This window comes from Dysidea avara, chromosome 8, assembly GCF_963678975.1.
Source record: "Dysidea avara chromosome 8, odDysAvar1.4, whole genome shotgun sequence".
Classification (NCBI taxonomy): Eukaryota; Metazoa; Porifera; class Demospongiae; order Dictyoceratida; family Dysideidae; genus Dysidea; species Dysidea avara.
Genome location: NC_089279.1, coordinates 14,388,071 through 14,414,435, shown reverse-complemented (window position 1 = coordinate 14,414,435; position 26,365 = coordinate 14,388,071). Strand labels below are relative to the sequence as shown.

The 26,365-nt window shown below is 37.9% G+C and overlaps 1 protein-coding gene across 1 annotated transcript in view; it reads left to right on the top strand.

The window, feature by feature from the left end:
- LOC136262915 (uncharacterized) overlaps nucleotides 1-26,365 on the top strand; it is a 317,270-nt gene that overhangs the window by 120,518 nt on the left and 170,387 nt on the right. Inside the window, exons 14-16 of the mRNA XM_066057331.1 lie at nucleotides 15,879-16,122; nucleotides 16,249-16,305; nucleotides 18,571-19,160. Of these exons, the coding sequence (XP_065913403.1) occupies nucleotides 15,879-16,122; nucleotides 16,249-16,305; nucleotides 18,571-19,160 (891 nt within the window). The remainder of the gene's footprint in view (nucleotides 1-15,878; nucleotides 16,123-16,248; nucleotides 16,306-18,570; nucleotides 19,161-26,365) is intronic.

Sequence of the window (26,365 nt, the reverse complement as noted above, 5' to 3'; positions counted from 1 at the left end):
TGCTGACATACTTAAGTAGCATACTGGCTACCTTTCAACTATGTTTTCATACATCACTAAGGCTATCTATCTAATTGGCTTCCTATTCCTTAGTAATCAGAATTAGTACACTGGGACCACCTTGTTCACACCCATAGTTAACCAGTCACATGTTTGGCCACAACACATACTCAATGAATCTTCAAATTTTGCACTGCTTCATCAGAAGCATTAATGGTGCATCCTGGCTAAACTGCAGCTGGTACTGATGGGAGGTCTATTCCAATTGTATCCTGATATCAACCCTGCTCCTGGTACTACCACAGTATTATTACACTTAATCCACCCTGCAACTTGTAAGTGCTTAGAGCATGTATGAAAATACTCATATTGCGGACGTGTACATGCATGCACATATGGGATACATGCGTGTACATTTATATTATGTTGTGTGTGCTCTATATAATGCTGCTTGTATGCATGAAAAGTCATGTTTACTCTGGCTTGCATAGGTAGTAGTATAACTCAGGGTCCTGCTTGGGTGGAAAGTCATTTCCCATTCCTTTCTATGGCCTGATACACCCAAGCTATGTCAATAGTCTGAAAAATCCCCTTTTACCATTCAAAAGTATTCACCAACCCATCTAATATACATATAACTTCCTAATTTAAGTCCCAGCCTACAATTTTGGTTAGATTTTCCCATGGCAGACAGAGTCCTTGTACAACTACCAACCCCACCACGAGATGATGGTGGTAGATAAACCAATCAGTAACACCTGTGTGGGACAAAGATCGGTGACAAGTATGTTAGAGGTGAGCGAACTACATTAAAGTTTCGTATCTTTGCCACAGTATACGAAGAGATGTGTAGAATTTAGATGTGTAGATGCATACTAGTGGACATTAAATTCCATGACTGAAGCATGTAGGTAGTAAATGTCCATTATTATTATCTGCAGGTGAAGGTAACCACCCTTGTTTCAAGACATTTTATATAATTATCACTATGATCCATTAAAATACTTTAAATTCTTTGTAATCAAAAAGTTTACTTTTTTGTAACATAATACTTATGACTGATGAACCGATGCATACCACATCAAAAGAAACAACAGGGGCATAGGGAGGAGGGGTTCCGGGGGGTTCAGGAACCCCCCTGTAAAATTTAGACTTCTGCAAGCAGGATCCTAACACAACACTTAGTGTGGCAAGACAAAATGAGTGAGCAATATAGGGTAATGACACAGCACAACAATTGATAAAACTTACATTCATCTCTCAGGGAAGGATTTACAGAGGTAACATGAGCCCTCTTCAAAATTTGTTTAAGAATTGATATACTCTAATAGAGCAGTTAGGTATATACTCTAATAGAGCAGTCAGGTATACTCTAATAGAACATGCATGTAAATATCCATGTCCATATGAAGTTTTTCAGACATTCCAACATTAAATGCAAAACTTAGCATGACCTTATACTGCTATAGCTTTGGTGTGCAGTGTTTAAAGATATAGAGCTCCAGTAATTTATCACTTGTGTTATGCAAAATGAATTCATGCTATGCATACTTGTATTGTTATATTGTTTTGATTGTCATTTGTATCAGTGGATTCATGGCTCCTATACCACAGTGAGATATAACCATCACTTACAGATTATTATATGTGTCTCTATGTGTTATGCTGTCTGTTTCCACTAGGTGACTTTATCTAGTACTACCTTCATCTCAGGGGCACTTAATGCATCATAATTAATGTACTTTTTGCATAAAATATAGCAATTTGCTGAGTTTTAATTTATTAAAACATTGAAAGTCTCTCAGCGGCTGGGAGCTGTGCCCCCAGACCCCTGCTTCTAGTAACTCAATGCAGGTGCCGGAACCCCCCTTCAAAAAATCCTGGCTACGCCCCTGAACAATGGTGCTAAATATAAATTTTTATTATCAATTATTACTGATAATTAAAGTGTCCATATTGTCTCTGTCATTAGCTACGTTAAGGCCACTATATACACCAACAAAATAAAAACAATACAAGAAGTGCATCCACATGCAATTAATCCAGTTACTACAAAAATACAAATGATTCCTTTATAAATGAACTGTTGGAAGTAACTATTTACCATTATTCCTGTACCAATGTGACTGTTTTATCTTGGAACTCCTGTAGTATTTGAAAAGTTTTCAATCTACTATCTATGCATACAACTATGACATTATTGCAGTGGTTGAAATCTGGCTCCACATCTTTATGTATGACAACAAAAATTGTCTACTGGATATACCATATTTAGAAAAGATCACAACTCTAGAGGCAGAATTGTTATGATCAATTAACTCTTCATTCTCTTCTACTCAGTTAGAATCCCCTGACAATCTAGATCTAGTGGTTGCTTCAGTTAGAACTCAGCAAGCAAAAGATACTGTCATACATTCTGCCTTGTGCTTGAATCGATTACCACCAGGTAGAGCTGAGCAATAGTGGTGATTAATTGTTTATCATAATAGCTAGTAACAGTCATGATCTTTATAGTATACTATCATGCTATTGCAATTACTTATCCATACCTGTGCTTGGTTAAAAATATGGATAACAAAAGCAAAGACGACAATGTTGAAGTTCAGAAAACTGTAAAAGACCAGTAACTTGAACATAGACAATAGAGATAACAACTGTAATACTGGCACATAACAATTTTTAGTGGAGTTTTATAAAAGCAGATGTGTGGTCTGTACATAATTGGTGTTTGTATATGTGAGGTTGAGTGTCTTCAATTAACTGCTAGTAACTATCGTGATACTATCGTTATCGTAATTATAAAAGTTACTATCAAATCATGATTATGATAGTTGTACTATCACTCAGCATTTATTAACGTAAAAAAAGATCAAACTTCTGTCATGGCTACAGGGTAAACTGAGCATAGAAATAACTTGCAAATTGGTGTGTAGATAGGCTGATCATTGTAGCAGTGCCTTTTGATAGTTTGAAGTGTAAAATCATGGGATTGGGATACTCTAATAGAGCAGTAAAAAAGGTGTGCAAAAAATGTTGAAAAAAAACTTACCAGAGATCAAACCAGGGACCTCCATACCTAATACCTGCATCCTTAACCACCGAACCACTGCTACCTTGGCTGATCACCTCACTTAATTTTTGCTTTATAAATGAAATTTCTAGTTGAAATCAGCTTATAATCAAACATTTGTAGTTTCATAGATTTACCAATAGAAGTACTAGATTGTTCTAGAACATTCTATTAAGCTGGAGGAGACAGTCCGGTTGGTCAGGCCTAAGCCGGACCAATAATCTGGAGTTGGACCAACTAGCTGACCAGTTTGAACTATATTACCTTATGCAATCTCTGGATGATCATAACTATAAGTACATTTCACGATGTTATTGAAAATGTATGGCACAAGTAGTTACCAAGAGTTTCTTAGCCTAACTAAAGCACAAAAATACATACAGTACTTCCAATTACCTTACAGTACAGCACAGCATTCAAATCATTCTGTACAGAAATGATTGTGGTTCTACATATCACGTGTGCTAACATTTGGTATTTATCACGTGTACGGCAGGTGCCTTTGATTCTAAACCAGCACACTTAGCTACATCATAATTCATTCTTCATAAAATAATCATTAGCATTCCTTGGCTTGTCACTCTTGGTATCTTTTACTGGGCGGAGGGCTGGCAGTGACAAACAAGGCGCCTCATTCCGTGGCAGGAAGCTGTACACTCATACATTACATGGCGGCCATCTGGATGAGATTTTGAGTAGAAATCACTCCTCTTCAACTACCCACTCGTCCTGTCGAGATACTGAGCAAACTCTCAATCTTACCTCACATCGCACCATTTTCAAATAGTGATTGATCTTGTGATTATCCACCAGTATATTTACATGATGATCTGTTCATTTCATTGCATACAAACTAGTATAGTAAGCGGTCTAGTATACTGCATTTTTGTAGCTGTCCTTTGTATTGTAGCTGTGTGCATTCACTGTGTACAGTTAGCTGCCTAGTCGTAAATACTACAAATACAAATTAATTATATGCTGTTCTGCCATGCTGCATGGGGGAAAGTTGCAAGTTGCTAGCTAGTTTTACTTTAAAATTTAGCATCAATTTCAAGGCATTTTCAAGCCTGTAAATTGCAAAAATTCTGCGGCTCCTGGCCCAGACCCCATTGAACTTCTATAATTGCTACTGACTGTACACTAGCTGAGCCATATATAGCAAGTTTCATACTGTGTCCCCTGTACGTCAGGTCTACAATTACCTACCTATTATACATAGTATAGAAAGTCTGAAGAGCAGATAGGTTTGAGATTTATATTGCTAACTAGCAGTGAAATATCACTAAAATTGCATCTAATTTTCAAAATTTCTTGTGGGCCGAGGCATGCCCCCAGACCCCCCTAGAATGCTCATGCTTCACACTTTGCAGCAACTCCTCTCATTGGCAACACCATGTATATAGGTGGCTGAATTTGACAAAACCCGGCTTCGACGCACAAAACTTCGTTAGGAGATATGGCGATTTTAAGTAATCATTGTGTAATAACTTCCCAGTGCCTACAGCTGTGCAAGCAAAATTTGCACCAAGTATGCATCTATTTACTAGCTATCACTGAGTGGGTGTATACATTTCTGATACCCAAAATTAGCTCTGTTGACCGAGAACACTATTGGTGAGCTCTCTGTGAAGTCCCAGCTCACTACACACCATTATCACAAAGCCATGGCCATTCAATGGCGCCAATCTCCCACTCGTGGCTTTGACAGGGTCGGAAGAAAGCTGCCACAGAAACCGGACTTGCCAGTCCTGAAGGAAGTACAGTGTGGAATGTGATAGTGTATTAGGCCAGCAATCCATTTCTGGTAAAAACGTAAGTTTGATTTTGTGTGTGTGGAAGCCTTGTTATGTGAAATCCGGTCACATAGTAGCAATTTCAATATCAAGACACACGGTAGTGTGTCGTGCGGCCCAAGAAGCCGGCGCGCCACACCGTGAGTATATTGACAGGAAGAACGAAAACGTCATTTTCACACCTTTGTATCTCGGTGATCACTTATCGGATTGGAACCAAATTTGCTACACAGTTGCCCGCCAGCCAAGGGAGTCTACATTCCAAATTTGAAGGAAATCGCTCAAGCCATTTCCGAGATACGAGCTGCCAAAGTTTCGTTTTTTTTTCTTCGTCTTTTCGCACACTTGCAAAAATTGCTATAACAAGCAAACGCGTGCTCCGATCGCCTTGAAATTTGGCACACAGAAAGGGAGTCCAACGGCGAATCCTAGCATCAAATTTGGTACAAATGCGATGAATGGTTCAGGAGTTATTACCGATTATTCGCGTAAAACAAGATCGATTTGTTGTCACGCCTACAGGGTAAACCGCTTCATGGAATGAGTTGAAAATTGCTATGTAGATGGATTAACCATCGTAGGAGTGCCTTTTGGTGGTTTGAAAGGAATCGAGATAAAGACCACAGAGATATGACACAAAACCCAACCTGTGTCACAATTACGCGATCGATTTTTATGAATAAAAAAGTATTAGTTTTCACGCCTACTAGGCAAACCGCTTAGAGCAATGAGCTGAAAATCGGTGTATAGCTGGAATAATCTTCATAGAAAGTCCTTGCAGTAGTATAGAAGAATTGGATTACAAACCACTGAGTTATGATTCGAAAGCCAACTCCGTGTAGCAAATGCGAGATCGAGATACTCTAATAGAACAGTCACCCTAATAGAGCATTCGGCTAATTTATTTACTCCATTATAGAATTTATTACATCACAAGTTATTCTGTAGGGAGTTCAGCTGGAACAAATCAATTACCTTTAGAGCGATCAACAATGAACAAATCAACACAAATCTACCTGTAGAGAGATCAGCTAGAAACAAATCACCCTGAAGAGAGTTCAGCTACAAAAAATCACCCTGTAGAGACATCAGCTAGAAACTAGACACAATGTAAGGAGTTCAGCTACAAGCAATCACCCTGTAGAGAGTTCAGCTAAAACAAATCAGCCTGCAGAGAGATCAGCTACAAACAAATCACCTTATAGAGAGTTCAGCTACAAACAGATTACCTGTAGAGAGATCGACTACAAACAAATCAACCTGCAGAGAGATCAGCTATATACACACAAATCAACTTGTAGAGAGATCAGCTACAAACAAATCACCCTGTAGAGAGATCAGCAACAAACTACACACAATGTAAGGAGTTCAGCTACAAACAAATCACCCTGTAGAGAGATCAGCTACAAACTAGACACAAAGTAAGGAGTTCAGCTATAAGCAAATTACCCTGTAGAGAGTTCATCTACAAACAAATCCACCTGTAGATAAATCAGCTAGAAACAAATCACCCTGAAGAGAGGTCAGCTACAAAAAATCACCCTGTAGAGAGATCAGCTACAAACAAATTGCCCTGTAGAGAGATCAGCTACAAACAAATCAACCTGCAGAGAGATCAGCTACACACAAATCAACTTGTAGAGAGTTCAGCTACAAACAAATTACCCTGTAGAGAGATCGGCTACAAACAAATCAGCCTGTAGAGAGTTCAGCTAAAACAAATCAACCTGCAGAGAGATCAACTACAAACAACTCACCTTATAGAGAGTTCAGCTACGAACAAATTACCCTATAGAGAGATCGGCTACAAACAAATCAACCTGCAGAGAGATCAACTACACACAAATCAACTTGTAGAGAGATCATTTACAAACAAATCACCCTGTAGAGAGATCAGCTAGAAACTACACAGAATGTAAGGAGTTCAGCTACAAATAAATCACCTTATAGAGAGTTCAGCTACAAACAAATCACTCTGTAGAGAGATCAGCTAGAAACTGGACACAATGTAAGGAGTTCAGCTACAAGCAAATCACCCTTTAGTGAGTTCAGCTACAAACAAATCAACCTGCAGTGAGATCACCTACAAAAAAGCACCTTGTACAGAGTTCAGCTACAAACAAATTACCCTGTAGAGAGATCGGCTACAAACAAATCAACCAGTAGAAAGATCAGCTACACACAAATCAACTTGTAGAGAGATCAGCTACAAACAAATCACCCTGTAGAGAGATCAGCTAGAAACTAGTCACAATGTAAGGAGTGCAGCTACAAGTAAATCACCCTGTAGAGAGTTCAGCTAAAACAAATCAACCTGCAGAGAGATCAGCTACAAATAAATCACTTTATAGACAGTTCAGCTACAAACAAATTACCTTGTAGAGAGATCGGCTGCAAATTAATCAACCTGCAGAGAGATCAGCTACACACAAATCAACTTGTAGAGAGATCAGCTACAAACAAATCACCCTGTAGAGAGATCAGCTAGAAACTAGATACAATGCAAGGAGTTCAGCTACAAGCAGAATCACCCTTTAGTGAGTTCAGCTACAAACAAATCAACCTGCAGTGAGATCACCCACAGAAACGCACTTGTACAGAGTTCAGTTACAAACAAATCACCCTGTAGAGAGATCAGGTAGAAGAATTCACCTTGTAGAGAGTTCAGCAACAAAGAAACCACCATGTAGAGAGTTCAGCTGCAAACAAATCACCCAGTAGAAAGATCAGCTAGAAGAAGTTACCATGTACAGAGTTCAGTTACAAAAAAACCATCATAGAGAGTTCAGCTACAAAGAAATTACCCCGTAGAGAGTTCAGCTAGAAGAAGTCATCTTGTAAAGAGTTTAGCTACAAAGAAACCATCATGTACAGAGTTCAGCTACAAAGAAACCACCTGTACAGAATTCAACTACAAACAAATCACCCTGTATAGAGATCAACTAGAAGAAGTTACCTTGTAGATAGTTCAGCTACAACAATTCACCCTGTAGAAAGATCAGCTAGAAGAAGTCACCTTGTAGAGTGTTCAGTTACAAAGAAACCATCATGTAGAGAGTTCAGCTGCAAACAAATCACTCTGTAGAGAGTTCAGCTACAAAGAAACTGCCATGTAGAGAGTTCAGCCTCATACAAACCACCTTGTAGAGAATTCAACTACAACAAATCACCCTGTAGAGAATAAGTTACCTTGTAGAGAGTTCGGCTACAAAGAAACCACCATGTAGAGAGTTTAGCTGCAAACAATTCACCTGTAGAGAGTTCAGCTAGAAACAAATCACCCCGTAGAGAGATCAGCTGGACGAAGTCACCTTGTAGAGAGTTCAGCTACAAAGAAACCATCATGTAGAGAGTTCAGCTGCAAACAAATCACCCTGCAGAGAGTTCAGCTACAAAAAAATCACCCTGTAGAGAGTTCAGCTAGACGAAGTCACCTTATAGAGAGTTCAGCTACAAAGAAACCATCATGTAGAGAGTTCGGCTATAAAGACACCACCATGTAGAGAGTTTAGCTGCAAACAAATCACCTGTAGAGAGTTCAGCTAGAAACAAAATATCCTGTAGAGAGACCAGCTAGAAGAGGTTACCTTGTAGAGAGTTCAGCTACAAAGAAACCATCCTGTATATAGTTCAGCTACATTTCAAGTCACCCAGTAGAGAGATCAGCTGCAAAAAAAATCCTGTGGGGAATAATGAGCATGTAATAAATATCTAATCCAAAACAGCCAAGCTGTAAAAAAAAGAGTGCGGCCCTGAGAAAGGCTATGGTGAAAAAAGATGTGAAATCCAAGGTGGCGGCCAAGAAATGGCTGTGATGGTAGGTTAATGGTAAAAATTTTAATAACAACAATTCAGTGAATTTGGTGCCGCTTGGTCTTGGCACAAAATTCACCTGAATTGTTATTATTAAAATTTTTACCATTAACCTACCATCACAGCCATTTCTTGGCCGCCACCTTGGATTTCACATCTTTTTTCACCATAGCCTTTCTCAGGGCCGCACTCTTTTTTTTACAGCTTGGCTGTTTTGGATTAGATTTCACTTCTTTTTGTATTTGTATACCCCAAAGCCGGCCATAGGCCGGCTTTAGGGCTTTTTAACCTGTCATTTTTTTTCTTTACTACAGGAAGAAGAAAAGATAAAGCAGGGTGATTTCTTTGTAGCTGACCTCTCTGCAAGGTGGTCCTTCTAGCTGATCCCTCTACCGGATGACTTGTTTGTAGTTGAATTCTCTACAGGGTGATTTGTTTGTAGCTGAACTCTCTACAAGGTAACTTCTTCTAGCTGATCTTTCTACAGGATGACTTGTTTCTAGCTGATCTCTCTACAGGGTGACTTGTTTGTAGCTGAACTCTCTACAGGGTGATTTGTTTGTAGCTGAACTCTCTACAATGTAACTTCTTCTAGCTGAACTCTCTACATGGTGACTTGTTTGTAGCTGAACTCTCTACAGGGTGATTTGTTTGTAGCTGAACTCTCTACAAGGTAACTTCTTCTAGCTGATCTTTCTACAGGGTGATTTGTTTGTAGCTGAATTCTCTACAGGCGATTTGTTTGCAGCTAAACTCTCTACATGGTAGTTTCTTTGTAGCCGAACTCCCTACAGTGTAACTTCTTCTAGCTGAACTCTCTACGGGTGGCTTGTTTGTAGCTGATCTCTCTACACGGTGACTTGTTTCTAGCTGAACTCTCTACAGGGTGATTTGTTTGTAGCTGAACTCTCTACAAGGTAACTTCTTCTAGCTGACCTTTCTACAGGGTGATTTGTTTGTAGCTGAATTCTCTACAGGGCGATTTGTTTGCAGCTGAACTCTCTACATGGTAGTTTCTTTGTAGCCGAATTCTCTACAGTATAACTTCTTCTAGCTGAACTCTTTACGGGTGGCTTGTTTCTAGCTGATCTCTCTACAGGGTGACTTGTTTCTAGCTGAACTCTCTATAGGGTGATTTGTTTGTAGCTGAACTCTCTACAAGGTAACTTCTTCTAGCTGACCTTTCTACAGGGTAATTTGTTTGCAGCTGAACTCTCTACATGGTAGTTTCTTTGGAGCTGAACACTCTACAATGTAACTTCTTCTAGCTGATCTTTCTACAGGGTGATTTGTTTGTAGCTGAATTCTCTACAGGCGATTTGTTTGCAGCTGAACTCTCTACATGGTAGTTTCTTTGTAGCCGAATTCTCTACAGTATAACTTCTTCTAGCTGAACTCTCTACGGGTGGCTTGTTTCTAGCTGATCTCTCTACACGGTGACTTGTTTCTAGCTGAACTCTCTACAGAGTGATTTGTTTGTAGCTGAACTCTCTACAAGGTAACTTCTTCTAGCTGATCTTTTTACAGGGTAATTTGTTTGCAGCTGAACTCTCTACATGGTAGTTTCTTTGTAGCTGAACACTCTACAATGTAACTTCTTCTAGCTGATCTTTCTACAGGGTGATTTGTTTGTAGCTGAATTCTCTACAGGGCGATTTGTTTGCAGCTGAACTCTCTACATGGTAGCTTCTTTGTAGCTGAACTCTCTACAATGTAACTTCTTCTAGCTGAACTCACTACGGGTGGCTTGTTTCTAGCTGATCTCTCTACAGGGTGACTTGTTTCTAGCTGAACTCTCTACAGGGTGATTTGTTTGTAGCTGAACTCTCTACAAGGTAACTTCTTCTAGCTGACCTTTCTACAGGGTGATTTGTTTGTAGCTGAATTCTCTACAGGGCGATTTGTTTGCAGCTGAATTCTCTATATGGTAGTTTCTTTGTAGCTGAACTCTCTACAATGTAACTTCTTCTAGCTAAACTCTCTACGGGTGGCTTGCTGATCTCTCTACAGGGTGACTTGTTTGTAGCTGAACTCTCTACACGGTGACTTGTTTGTAGCTGAACTCTCTACAGGGTGATTTGTTTGTAGCTGAACTCTCTACAAGGTAACTTCTTCTAGCTGACCTTTCTACAGGGTGATTTGTTTGTAGCTGAATTCTCTACAGGGCGATTTGTTTGCAGCTGAACTCTCTACATGGTAGCTTCTTTGTAGCTGAACTCTCTACAATGTAACTTCTTCTAGCTGAACTCTCTACGGGTGGCTTGTTTCTAGCTGATCTCTCTACAGGGTGACTTGTTTCTAGCTGAACTCTCTACAGGGTGATTTGTTTGTAGCTGAACTCTCTACAAGGTAACTTCTTCTAGCTAAACTCTCTACGGGTGGCTTGTTTCTAGCTGATCTCTCTACAGGGTGACTTGTTTGTAGTTGAATTCTCTATATGGTAGTTTCTTTGTAGCTGAACTCTCTACGGGTGGCTTGTTTCTAGCTGATCTCTCTACAGGGTGACTTGTTTGTAGCTGAACTCTCTACAGGGTGATTTGTTTGTAGCTGAACTCTCTACAAGGTAACTTCTTCTAGCTGACCTTTCTACAGGGTGATTTGTTTGTAGCTGAATTCTCTACAGGGCGATTTGTTTGCAGCTGAACTCTCTACATGGTAGCTTCTTTGTAGCTGAACTCTCTACAATGTAACTTCTTCTAGCTGAACTCTCTACGGGTGGCTTGTTTCTAGCTGATCTCTCTACAGAGTGACTTGTTTCTAGCTGAACTCTCTACAGGGTGATTTGTTTGTAGCTGAACTCTCTACAAGGTAACTTCCTCTAGCTAAACTCTCTACGGGTGGCTTGTTTCTAGCTGATCTCTCTACAGGGTGACTTGTTTGTAGTTGAATTCTCTATATGGTAGTTTCTTTGTAGCTGAACTCTCTACAATGTAACTTCTTCTAGCTAAACTCTCTACAGGTGGCTTGTTTCTAGCTGATCTCTCTACAGGGTGACTTGTTTGTAGCTGAACTCTCTACAGGGTGACTTGTTTGTAGCTGAACTCTCTACAGGGTGATTTGTTTGTAGCTGAACTCTCTACAAGGTAACTTCTTCTAGCTGACCTTTCTACAGGATGATTTGTTTGTAGCTGAATTCTCTACAGGCGATTTGTTTGCAGCTGAACTCTCTATATGGTAGTTTCTTTGTAGCTGAACTCTCTACAGGGTGATTTGTTTGTAGCTGAACTCTCTACAAGGTAACTTCTTCTAGCTGATCTTTCTACAGGGTAATTTGTTTGTAGCTGAATTCTCTACAGGGCGATTTATTTGCAGCTGAACTCTCTACATGGTAGTTTCTTTGTAGCTGAACTCTTTACAATGTAACTTCTTCTAGCTGAACTCTCTACAGGGTGATTTGTTTGTAGCTGAACTCTCTACAAGGTGACTTCTTCTAGCTGATCTTTCTACAGGGTGATTTGTTTGTAGTTGAATTCTCTACAGGTGATTTGTTGCAGCTGAACTCTTTTACATGGTGGTTTCTTTGTAGGTGAACTCTCTACAATGTAACTTCTTCTAGCTGAACTCTCTACAGGGTGATTTGTTTGTAGCTGAACTCTCTACAAGGTGACTTCTTCTAGCTGATCTTTCTACAGGGTGATTTGTTTGTAGTTGAATTCTCTACAGGTGATTTGTTGCAGCTGAACTCTTTTACATGGTGGTTTCTTTGTAGGTGAACTCTCTACAAAGTGACTTCTTCTAGCTGATCTATCTACAGGATGACTTGTTTCTAACTGAACTCTCTACAGTGTGATCTGTTCATAGCGGAACTTTCTACTGGGTGATTTGTTTGTAGCTAAACTCTTTGCATAATTGTTTCTTTGTAACTGAACTCTCTAAAAGGTAACTTCTTCTAGCTGATCTCTCTACAAGATGACTTTTTTCTAACTGAACTCTCTACAGTGTGATCTGTTCATAGCGGAATTTCTACTGGGTGATTTGTTTGCAGCTAAACTCTTTGCATGATTGTTTCTTTGTAACTGAACTCTCTACAAGGTAACTTCTTCTGGCTGATCTCTCTACAGGATGACTTGTTTCTAACTGAACTCTCTACAGTGTGATCTGTTCATAGCGGTGATTTGTTTGCAGCTAAACTCTTTGCATGATTGTTTCTTTGTAACTGAACTCTCTACAAGGTAACTTCTTCTAGCTGATCTCTCTACAGGGCAATTTTTTGTAGCTGAATTCTCTACAGGGTGATTTATTTGAGCTGAACTCTCTACATGATGGCTTATTTGTAGCTGAACTCTCTATTAGGTACCTTCTTCTAGCTGATCTGACTACAGGGTGACTTGTTTGTAGCTGAATTCCCTACAGAATAACTTACAATGTAATATAACTGAGTAAATTTTAAATGCAGCTGAATGCTTTATTAGGGTGACTGTTCTATTATAGTATCTCGATCTCGCATTTGCTGCACGTAGTTGCCTTTCGAATCATAACTCAGTGATTTGTAATCCAATTCTTCTGTACTACTGCAAGGACTTTCTATGATGATTATTCCAGCTACATACTGATTTTCAGCTTGTTGCTCTAAGCGGTTTGCCTGGTAGATACGAAAACTAATAGTTTTTTTATTCATAAAAATCGATCGCGTAATTTTGACACAGGTTGGGTTTCGTGTCATATCTCCATGGTCTTTGTCCCGATTCCTTTCAAACCACAAAAAGGCACTCCTACGATGGTTGCTCCATCTACATATCAATTTTCAACTGATTCCTCCAAGGCGTTTACCCTGTAGGCGTGACAGACCTTCGACCTTATTTTACGCAAATAATTAGTCATAACTCCGTGAATGTTCATCGGATTCCTACCAAAGTTGGTACGGAGATCCGCCTTAATGAGCCCTTTAAGTGTGCCAAATTTCAGCCCAATCCGAGCACGCATTCGTGTTTTATGGCGAATTTTGCGAAGTGTGCGAAATGAAGAAGATGATGAAGAAGAAGAAAAAAACGAAGAAATTAAAACGAACTTTTGTCCGCTCGTATCTCGGAAATGGCTGGAGCGATTTTCTTCAAATTTGGTATGTAGACTCCCCTAACTGGGCGACACGTCTCCAGCAAATTTGGTTGCAATCGGATAAGGAATCACAGAGCTACGTAGGTGTGAAAATTGCGTTTTCTTTCTTCCTGTTAATATACTCACGGTGTGGCGCGCCGGCTTCTTGGGCCGCACGACACACTATCGTGTGTCTTGATATGTATATAATTTGTATAATTACTAATAAAATCAAAAATAATTGAAGTACTAAAATTCTTCTTTAAGTTCTTTTCTTCTTCCTGTAGTAAAGAAAAAAACACATGGGTTTAAAAAGCCCCAAAGCCAGCCATAGGCCGGCTTTGCAGTATAAAAATACAAAAAGAAGTGATATCTGATCAAAAACAGCCAAGCTGTAAAAAAAGGTGCGGCCCCCATAAAGGCCATGGTGAAAAAAGATGTGAAATCCAAGGTGGCGGCCAAGAAATGGCTGTGATGGTAGGTTAATGGTTACATTTTAATAACGCCAATTCAGGTGAATTTTGTGCCGCTTGGTCTTGGCACCAAATTCGCCTGAATTGTTGTTATTAAAATGTAACCATTAACCTACCATCACAGCCATTTCTTGGCCGCCACCTTGGATTTCACATCTTTTTTCACCATGGCCTTTATGGGGGCCGCACCTTTTTTTACAGCTTGGCTGTTTTTGATCAGATATACAATGGCCTAACCAACCCAATTTTCCCTCCTCTGGTCCTGTCTATGTATGTTCTATTAGAAGTCCTCAAAAAAATGTGCACTCTATTAGAGTATTACAATAATATTATTAAATATTGAATTAAATCATGCAGTGAAATACATTTATAAGTCTGTCTTCAATAATCATCATTGCATCTACATAGAAAAGAAAACTGTGAGTAAAAACAAGCCTCAAAGTCAGCCATAGGCTGGTTTTAGGGCCTTATAAAGTACAAAAAGAAGTGAAATCCACACAAAAACAGCCAAGCTGTGAAAAATATGGTGCGGCCTTAAAAAGCCTGGGTGAAAAAAGTTGTGAAATCAAAGGTGGCGGCCAAGAAATGGCTGCAATGATGTTAATGCTAATAAATTTTAACAATGCACACAGCCATTATTTAAATTTTTTAGCATTAACATCATTGCAGCCATTTCTTGGCACCTTTGATTTCACAACTTTTTTCACCCAGGCTTTTTAAAGGCCACAACATTTTTTTCACAGCTTGGCTGTTTTTGTGTGGATATACTTATCTTGAGACTCTTAATTTTTCATATAATCTAATTATTATGGGAAACTTCAATGCACCGGACATAAACTGGTCCACTTTTGCCAATAGTATGCCTTGTTCTGATTGTTAAGTGAATTTGTTGTAGATAATGGCTTATCACAACTTGTACACAGACCAACACATTCTCAAGGAAATGAATGCTTTAGATGTAATTATTACTGACACTGAAGAAAGGATTAACAATCTGATTATTTATTCACTGTATATACCAGTTTTCTTTGCAATCTGCCATTACTTACTCTCTGTGTACTACCAAGCACCATCTTATTTGGGCCACACCTACTCCATCTTATTTGGGCCTCTAATGTTATTTCATGGGCCACAACTACTCCTTTGTGGCCCCTACTATACAGTACTATCATACTGTTTGATAGTGTTGTGGATACTGTTATTAGTGTAAGGCTTTTTAGTACTATCCAACCCCCAGCAACCATGCACCATTCTGGGAATAAACATGTTTTTTTGAATTTACTCCAAGAGGCATATTTGTAAATTATGCATCTTTACTATCCCATGTATGTTTTGGCTTAATCTGTTAACATGTCTTCCCTCTTGTAGTAGTCTTGGTCACTCAAGGAATGTTAGCATTTCTGTCACACTGATATACACAATACTTATTGTATAAAAAACACCTATCTTATAGCATGTCAGTGAACTTTTCAAAAATTATTTACTAACAAGCCAGTGACAAGTCAAGGCTACTCAGAAAGTTTGAAATACAACTTCTATTATCTGACCATTATAATGCAAATGTGACTGATTATCACTTATACATACACAAACATGTAAATGCATACGTGCATGCATATAAAACTCCTAGCTCTATTTTTTAACCTTGTAAATAAATTATTAGTGTATGCTAATGCAAACAATATTCTCTTGCAGATTTTCAAGTGCTAATTGCAAGAAACTTGTAATAGATTTAATGAAACGGATCAGTGAAGGATATGTGAATGATGGAAAACAAGATAAATTTCTTATGGATCTTGTGGAATTAGATGTTCCCAAATTGGTATATGTGCAAACAGCTGATAGTGAAGTTGAAGTTTTGTTCATTGAAATGATTTGCAGTTTTATTAGACGCAATATACCACAAAAAGACCTTATAGAAATGTCTTTAGAGATAGTGGTACGTTTACAATGATGCACATGTAATCTGAAACATAATCATGCATATATATTTTACATACATGCATAATTATTTGCATGTATAGTTTTTGAATATGTCAGTTTAATGTTGCTCTTTAACATGTAGGATTTAGTAAAGCCAGGAAATGATTTGCACAGAGTTCTGCTGATAGCAATACAAAAGGTAACAATGTTTACTGAACAACTGCTAACTTTGTCTATATGTATGCATAAGGCATGTCTGGCATGTCTTCTGTGTGTCTGGTAATTAATCAACCCATTTACTGATATACCTATATTTAGTTGAGCAAGAGGATATTTCTTTCCCTTCTTAAATGTAAACATCAAACCAGATTGAGAATTACATCTGATATAATGGAATATAGTGGTTTTACTGTGATGCCATATTTTAGAGTGCGATGTCACTATGCATGTATCTATCATGTCAGCATAATTGTGGGAATAATAGGTAGTTGAAAGAATCATGGAATATTCTGGAATAATCGGATGAGTTATAGGAATAAATGGTACAAAATTATAAGTTTTCCTTGTAGTTTGATGGAACAATCTTTGAATACATCACTGAAACAGTGTAAGCATATGAAAAGATTGAAATACTCTAGTAGAGTGGTCTACTTTGATCCCATAATTCTTTTATAGCAGCCACTTATATAAAACCGTAATTAATATGCTTATATCTGACACAAATTTCAAGAATAATTTTGAGAATAATACGTGAATAAAAAGAATTTCAAGAAAGACTAATTGGAAGGTTTTGGAGCATAATAGACTTAATCCTAGATGTCACTTCTGGAGTGTACTTTTGCTTTTAATGACCCATGCATTATAATTTGTCATTAATACTGCAAGTGTTTATACCAGTGCTACTACATATATTGCTAACTATTTCCTGCGAATATATAAGTGTTAGGGCGTAATGTTGGTTGATTTTGCTTATCTGCAAGTTATTAGCCAGATTACAAAGTGCAACTTGTTTTCCGTAACAACTTTAAATGGGCTGTAGAACCAGGAGTCCTACAGGCCTTCAGCACTTGTGCTGTAAAGTCTTAATACCATGCCAGGTGAATACCAACCCTGTATCATCTGTAAACAAATGGCATGAAAGGAAAATAACATATGCATGCAGGCTGGATTCCTACCTGTGTATATATGGTATCTAGCATCAGCTAATTTTCAGTAGTATATTATGTATTATATTATAGATGCTATGATGGGAGTCCACCCTCGCATAGCATCACCATGGGCACTGTGCACCCAAATTCTTAGGATTTAACACTAAAATAATTTATATATATTTTGTACTCACTGAGTTCATCACTGTTGTCAGAGTCTGTGCCATCAGTGATGTGGGTGGTTTCTTCCAAGGGCTTGCGACTCTGGAAATGCCTTCCTGACAGCCTCAACGATGGTAGGAATATCATCTGTAGTCAAAGGACAAGTCTTCTGGCATTTACTCTGCTGGCTGTTCAGTTCTGTGGCTTTTCTCTTGCGAGTTGATCTTGTCGTGACGGCGGCACTTGAATCACCTTTCTCTTGCTGGTGCTGTGTGTTACTCTTCTTGGACTTGCTTGAACGGGTGGCAGCAATGCCAGATCCAGAGCCACAAGTAGAACGAGAGCCGCATGTAGAAGTGGAGTCTGTCTGTCTTTTGAACGAGACGTAGAGCCGCCCTTGGCAGTAGAGTTTCTCTTCTTAGACGCTTGTTTAGATTTCATCCCATTGAATTGGTGTCTTGAAAGCTTAACACTTACTAGCGGCTGTTCAGCTGGCCTCGTGTGACAACTGCGCATTCATCAATATCTTTATTAAAGCACTATTTTTCTTTTTAGTGCTGTCCTACCCCTGACAGGAGGAGACTTGGCATTCTGCTCCCCCCATTAACTATGTTTAAAGGAATTTAAATAGCAATAAGGTGCTACACAACACAGAATGAACAAGAACTTTCTTGTAAAGTAGTTCTGTGTTCTTGTACCAACATGTTAATCTGCCAACCAGATACAGTGTACAGGCATGGGAAACACTCTATTACACTGGATCTGATCATAATTAATCAGGAACACATGCAGAGTCTTCTTTCTTCAACACAGTCCAATGTGTATAAGTCACATGTCACAAAGGTTTCATGCAGAAAATATGCCTATGTAAAAGAATAAGTAGACTAATAGCTAGAACAGAGGATGTTGGAAATGGGGTTGGAGACTAGCACAGAAATATTTTGACCCTGGTATTAAACTTGATAGAAGGATGACCATGCATATCAGAAGTATTGTTACTGCATTCTGTAACACTAGCAGTGCTATAGTATTATGGCATTTATTTTCCATTGAAATAAATTGTAAAATAAGTGGTACAAAGTATTACAAACATATGTTTGTATGTATATATGCGTGTATGTATGCATATTTACTTATCTTGTGGTAAATTTTAGGAAATTGTTTCAGATGCAACAATGCTGAAAAACATATCACATGAAGGACTTAAGCAAATGATTGTTAAGAGTGTTGACTTTGCTAGTAAAATAATCACTACCTTGTCACATCTTTCTACTGTCGACCAGTTTTTTTGGAGCTTTATAGCTTCTTGTTGTAATCACATTAAACTGACTGCAAAAGACTTGTGCAAATTTGGTGATTATTCATTTACTATCGAACATCTTTGTAAAATCTATTCAACGCATTGTAAAAAAGTGACCAAGAAGAGTGCACAGTTTCTGTGTGAAATTCCAGATAGCATAAAAACTGTTTCTAATAAAGATGTTATTAATTACTTTAAATGGATCTGTAAAATGCAAAGCATTTTCATTGAATGGCATAGAAAGTTTAAAAATGAAGAAAACAGTTTTGATGACATTTTAGATTACATAAGCAGTATGAAGATTATCAATAAGTTTGCACAACTGCTTAATGTTTCCAAATATTTATATGAACCTGATAAAATGAAAGACTTTAAAGAGCACTTTTTAAGCACTCATAGTAAGCTATGTGCATTTCTAGTCAAGGAGACCAAAGATTGTGACAAGTAAGTACATATGTAAGATTAATGTAACTTTGTACTTTAAGAGTTATATGGTACTCATGTGTAGTTGCCCAAAAGTCACAGCCACCTCACACAAGTGTATATTCAAGGTTACTCCTTGAACTCAGTACTGCTCACATGTAGTGTCTTGTGTTGTACTAGTACATAGTAAACCATGATACCTTATCAAAGTACCACTTCTACTAGTATCACTCAGTGCATACTGTTAGTGTCGTGGCATCATAGGTTGGTTAGCAGTATCATGTGTTCTTTGGATAACATTGGTGTAATTCCCTCTGTGGTGCTGTGCCATAGATGGCATGTTCTACATCTTTGGCTGTGTTACATGCTTATAATTGGTTTGTATTTACCTGAACCCTTTTTATTAATAATTCTTGTTACATAGGTCATCTGATCAAACATTTAGTAGCTCTGTAAAGCCATTTAGATTCTAGAATTATTTGTCAATCATGCTCTTTGATACGAACAAAGACAAATAAGTTATGTTATCATGTGGCTTTAAAAGTATTTCATTCATCTACTACAGGCAATTCAGGTATGCAAAAACATGTTTACAACATGAAAACATTCTTCTTTTAGTATGAAACCATTGGCAGTGAACACATTGAGAGTGTTCACCAGAGGGATCCGACATAAACTGAATTTTGTATAAGTCAGTAAAATCCAATGGAATCTGAATAATGGAATGTATAATTCTAGTTTCATCAATCTTAGGTAAATATTTCAAACTACTGTAATTGTAAGAGTATTGTAATTACAAGCTGGATCTTTGTCCATAATCTAGAATCATAGCCAAAATTCATGGGATTTGGAATCTTGTACAGACTCTCAAGGGTTTTATGGACACCTCATGTTCATCTCTTTGACATTACTGTTTTTGATGGAGACCTAAGTGAACATGAACCAATAGTGTCATGTTCTATTGTAATTATTTGATTCTTGGCCATCTGTCATTTGTACAAATTTTTATGAATACTGCAATGCATCCATGGTAGTACGGCACTAGCAAAGATGTTCAACTTACATGATTTCACTGGACCAGTGAAATAATGCAAGTTGGAAAAATCAAAAAAAAAAACAGGAATGCATAGAACTCAGATGGAAAATGGGCACTAATGGACATGAATACGGTAGCTAACAGATGCTAATGGGCACTAATGTATGATGATAATGAATTCCAGCACATTAGCAGGTAATAACGTTACGCAGTAAGGCATCACAGAAATGCTAACAACAGTCGACTCTCACCTTGTGACCTTTTCTCAAATAGTGAATTCAGTACTGTAAGTGTATTCGTTTATAAATTGTGCTCTGTACTTCTCACTTCATTGCAGTTATATTGGTCATGGTTTCTTGCTAGTTATTCAGCCATAAATGCATATTTGCAATAAAAGTTTTGCATACTTATGTTTAGTTATGGACTTCACTGGCCCTGTGAAATCATCAAAGTTGAATGGCTTTGCTAGTGCCGCACTACCTCTTTAAGTATTCATGGTAGTATGCCTTAAAATGTTTGTGGGTCTCTTATTGTCAGGGTTCTGAAATAGAAGCCGCACCTAAATATCACTCCTTTTTGTATTGCATATCCCAAAGCTGGCCATAGACCAGCTTTAGGGCTTACATTACTTTATACTTGTCTTTTATCTTTACTACAAGAATGAGAAAGAGTGCAGATTTTATTTGCTACCAAACCATCCTAGCTGTGAAAAAGGGTGTGCCTCCCATAAAAGCTAGGATGGGAAAAGATGCAAAATATAGTGGCAGCCAAGAAATGACTGTGATGGTAGGTTAATGACAAAAAATTTAATGACAATTCAGGTGAATTCTGTGTCAAATCCTAGGAGGGTGCAACACAAATTCACCTGAATTGTAAAATGTTTGCCATTAACCTACTATCACAGCCATTTCTTGACCACCACCTTGGATTTCACATCTTTTTCCACCTTGGATTTCACATCTTTTTCCACCTTGGTTTTCTGCACTTTTTTTCCCAGCTATGTTGTTTTGGTGTAGATTGTTTTACAACAATAAAGGCAATTATGGTACATCAAGATCATCATGACTATATTACAGTGCTACATCAAATTTCAGCAATGAATATTTGCCACTTTGTACCTTGTTGCATTTGCTGTGCAAGTGATAAAATACTACTCAGGTGCCCTCACCTAATAGGTGAAAAGACAAACCTACATACCATTAGTTTTAGATATCTAAAGTGTGGGCTATGTATGGTACTTACAAAATGTTATTCATATGCTATACAGCCTGTACACATAAAAAAGCTATTGTGGATTTCACTGGTTTTAGTGGTACCATTTCTAGCCAAGTAACCTCATTAAGAATGCCCAAAGTAAGCTAAGGTACAGTAAGTACTTAAGAGTATAGGTTACTGACCTTGAAAATGTTTGAGCCATCTTGTCTCACATAGTTAAATTGCGCTGTGTTACCAATGTAAAAAATTGACATGTTTAAAATAAAGTGACTGGATGTTGGAAAACCATCCATATTATTGCCATGCAATAATTAGCATTAAAACTATTGAGCAAGATGCTGTTAAGAGCAGGGAATAGTTTTTAAAATTATTTCAAATTTTTCTTGTACTTTAAGGTATTAAGAATTATTTGAAATCATTAACTTGTAGATTTGCACTACAAAGCTCATTGTTTGATCAGTAAATATATTAGGTGTCCGGTAGGCAGTAGTGCCAAACACTAATGCACCTATCAATGTCAAGCCCCACACTCACTCCCACCTACTGGGGATTAGACATCTAAATCTTGCCCTACCCCTAAGGTTTTTGACTGCAGCAGTTTGCTGAATTAAAATTATTTTAATAGGTAAATCAAATCCCCTACAGTAATCCCTCTTTTGAGGTAGGGACATAGTGGGGTTTTGACAAGCTTCTTATCCTCAGTACTGGGAAATTTGCCACTTTGTCAAATCCCCTGTATTATCCCACCCTACCCGGGTGGGGGAATGATATTGATAGGTGCATAAGTGCTTGGTGCCCTTACAGTCATTCAATGATTCAAATAGTAATCTTGAAGGAAACAGCAAAAACAGACAAGGATTCATACTGGATGACCATTGTGACACCTGGCAGAAAGTATAGCTAGCAACTATTGATGTAACCACATCAATATAATGGTAGTATTATCTCTATTTACTTGAGCATCCTGTGCGGTTCTTATCAAAGCTGTGGTATTTAATGTAGTAGATAAAGAATCATAACCACATGCTTTTGTGCATAGTAGTATACACAATATAAATGCGCACATTCTTTGTTTAACAAAATTTAGTGGGAGTTCACATGAAAATAGCTCCTTAAATGTATGTGGTGGAGTTAGAAATGTCTCTAGGTGTTATTTGTGTTAGTGTTTCCACAGTGGTCCAAATGAAGGATTACTCCTGGTGTCCATTAGCATCCTATTTGTCACTCAGAAACTCATCAGCTGCTGCAAAACTTGCACATAGTATCTGTATAAGATATTCCCAATGATGCAGGATGACCAACCAAATCTGGAATGACTTAGCAAGTTTACTTTTTTTAGGACATATGACCATTCAATAAAGAATGTTTATTTATGGCACTGGGTGTAAAATGCACCCATATGGTTGATTTTCTGAAATTCGGTCACATACTAGCTGTTATTACATGTTGAACTAACTCTCACCTGCAGTGGTGGTAAATTCCATTGCCTTCTTGGGGTAGAAATTGATCAAAATTACAGTAAAATCCAAAATTACGAGCTATAACTCTCAGTAGCATTGATCTCTTATCAAAATACTAGAGTTCAACCTTATTCTATGAGTAAACCTTCACCTAAAAGTATTGGTAACTTGATTGGTGAGGTAGTTTTCCTGTTACTGCATCATTTAAGTATGATTTTGGGTTCCAGAAGTTTCATCTATGAACACTAAGTAAATGATAGCAAATATTTCCTCACATCACAGTAATAGTCATCCATCGACAAAGAATCACATACAAAGCATGGTTAAATTTGAGTGCTGTGTGCTAACCATCTAGGTGAGTCCAAAATAGGGAAAAATTCACCAAAAATCACACTTTGACTACATAACTGCCCACCCAACTGCTTAATACACTTTATATAAAACAAATGTAAGATCCATTAAGAATACCTAACAACAATATTATTGCCAGTATGAGCTATAAAATAAAACTAAAAGGCTCTTAGGCTTGTCAACTTCATGCTCACATGATTTTCACCAGTATCGTGACTTTAACCCTTTGATGCTTGTGCAACACTGTTACAATGTCTACACACCGTAACTTTTACCCTACCAAGAGATTAGTAGAATTTAGGCTGTGTATCATTAATGCAAGCCTAGTCACGTGAGCTTGATTGATTTCCCAATTGCTTTTGGTACTCTTCTCCTGAGAATGATAGCCTTGCTGCTAGATATAGTTTATGGATCCTACAGTTGTTTTACTCCAAGGTTTCTATTTTTAACAGTTGAGTGAGCAAATTATGTAGTCAATGTGAAGTTTCAGCTATCATTCGTTTGGTGTCCATAGACAAAACTCCATTTTGGAGCCAAAATCACATTCAAATGATGCATCGACAGGAAACCTGCCTCACCAATCAAGCTACCAACACTTTTAGGTGATTAATGTTGGTCACTCACTTGTTATTCTCCTGCCTGGTTGATTATCAGTCTCTGTTGCCCTGAGTACTCTTCTCCTCCCACAAGCTATTGACTGTGGGGGTGGTTTGGTATCTCAACTGCCTATTGGGATAAATCTTCAACTCTACTCAAGGCCAATGTGAAAAATGGGCTTTAATTTGAGACAACAGATACTTGGGTATAAGGAAGAATTTGGTGTCGGGAATTGTTTTCACACGACTAAGTTCTTCATACTCAAGCATGACTATGGGTACAACGTATGCCTACCTGATATGCAGCAGCCATCCTAGGTGAGACCTCATACTATCACATTCCCTCTATTAGGAATGGAGGTGCTGCATAGCAGCCAGAGCTAGCTAGTACTGCATTAACTGTGTTTAGAAGTATGTAAACTTCATTTAATGTTGGTCACTCACTTGTTATTCTCCCGCCTGGTTGATTGTCAGTCTGTATTTCCCTGAGTACTCTTCTCCTCCCTCAAGCTAATGATTGTGGGGGTGGTTTGGTATCTGTACAAGGTCTAGACTACCATTTGGGATAAATCTCCAACTCTACTCAAGGCCAATGTGAAAAATGGGCTTTAATTTGAAACAGCAGATACAGTACTTGGGTATAAGTGAAGTTGGCTATCATTTGTATAGTGTCCATAAACCAAACTCCATTTTTGGAGCTCAAAATCACACTCAAATGATGCCTCGACAGAAAACCTGCCTCACCAATCAAACTACCAACACTTTTAGGGGAAACTTTGCTCACAGAAGAGGGTTGAACTCTAGCATTGTGATAAAAAATCAATGCTATTAAGAGCTACAGCTTGTAATTTTGATTAATTTTACCCCAAGAAGCAATGGAATTTATTGCCACTGCTGCTGTATTTAAGTGAAAGTCAGTCCAACATGCAACAGCAGTTAGTAGATTATTTTGAAGATGTCAATTGTTTACAATGGTAACCCTAGCTGGATAGAAAACAATCCCCACATTGTGAAAATGATTGTTTAGTGATACCAAGTTGTCATACAATACAGGTAGGGTCTGCAACATGATAAATGGAAGTTGCAAGAAACAAATCCCTGCTTATCATACTAGTATATTACCCTTAGTGCCACATCACCCTTGGTTTGGAACTACTCTCTGTTGTTGGAGAGTCACACATATTTTATATCTCATGTTATTGATCATATTTTTAAAGAAGATGTCCAAAGCTCCCAGATTTTGAGTATGATTTCAACTGTTTTTGGCCCACCAAACCATTCACAGAAGTGAGTTAAACTCAGTGTTTTCCATACATGGAGGCTGGTTTTCTGTAGTTGTCGAGCCAAATTTTTGTTTGAGGTGCTCTGCCAGGCAAGAGAAGAGAAGCCAATCCATTCACATAAGATAGTAATGAAGTTGGATGTACAAGTATTACACACCAAGTTTGAAAGAGCTGTGCCCTTTCTAACCATCTGGCTGGCAGAAGTGAAATTTCCAGCGCAAAGATCTTCAATGATTTTTGATGGGTAGTATTCTTCCTACTGCTATATACAAACTGTCTTCCTAGGAACTATAAATCAGGAGAAGTTCTAGAAGAATATCTGAAGTTTCCAGAAAATGGTCAAATCCAAAGATTAAAGGCCATAGCAAGCTGATACTCTAATAGAGCAGTCAGTACTCTTACAACAACAATGCATAATATGACTGCAGAACTTGACTTCAACTTATAGCATCTCTTAAACAAGTCGTGAAGCTTATATCTTGACTTGTTTACAATTGTAATACAAAGACTTTGCTTTTAATTGAGTACAAAAAGAAAGCAATTCAAGGCCAGTTGTGGGTACAGAGCTTAATATCAGCTTAAACGAACTTGGAGACAGTGTTCAGAGGTTTATTCACAGTCATTATAGCATTTGATATTGTTTCCAAGTGGCTAATTGTGCTAAATAGACATTTTGAGGCAAGTTTCTTCCAGTCCATTTTACTCTGATCAAGACCTACTTGTGCCAATCATCATCACCATAATCATCATCATTATAAGTGCTATGCTTGTGACAACAGGCTGTAAATTGTGCTCTAGTGTAAAGGGTGCAAGATATTTTTTGTTAAAAATGCGCAAACTGCAACTTATCATGTTTTGCATGAAAAATTGAGATATGTGACCAGATCTGAAAAAGTGGTCTTATAGCCTTTCCAATTGCTTGTACTTGGCAATCCATAACTTGACGTGTGAGAAACTTGAGACATTCTAATAGAACAGCTGCAAAATAAAAATCCTAATAGGCAGGGATGCGGCGATTATGCCGGCATAATATTGGGCATAATAGGCATGTGTGGGAATCAGGAATTATGGTAGAATTTTGAGGTGATTATAAAGCTTTAACAGTAGGAAAATCTGCAGATTGCAAAATTCCATTTTAAAAAAAAACGAGATACTCTAATAGAGCAGTCAGAATCTCTAACAGAGCAGTCACTGAATATTATTTACTCTAATAAAGCAGTCACATTGAAATGAAATACTCTAATACAGCAACCAGCTAAAGAATTCAAGACTATTTGAAGCTTAA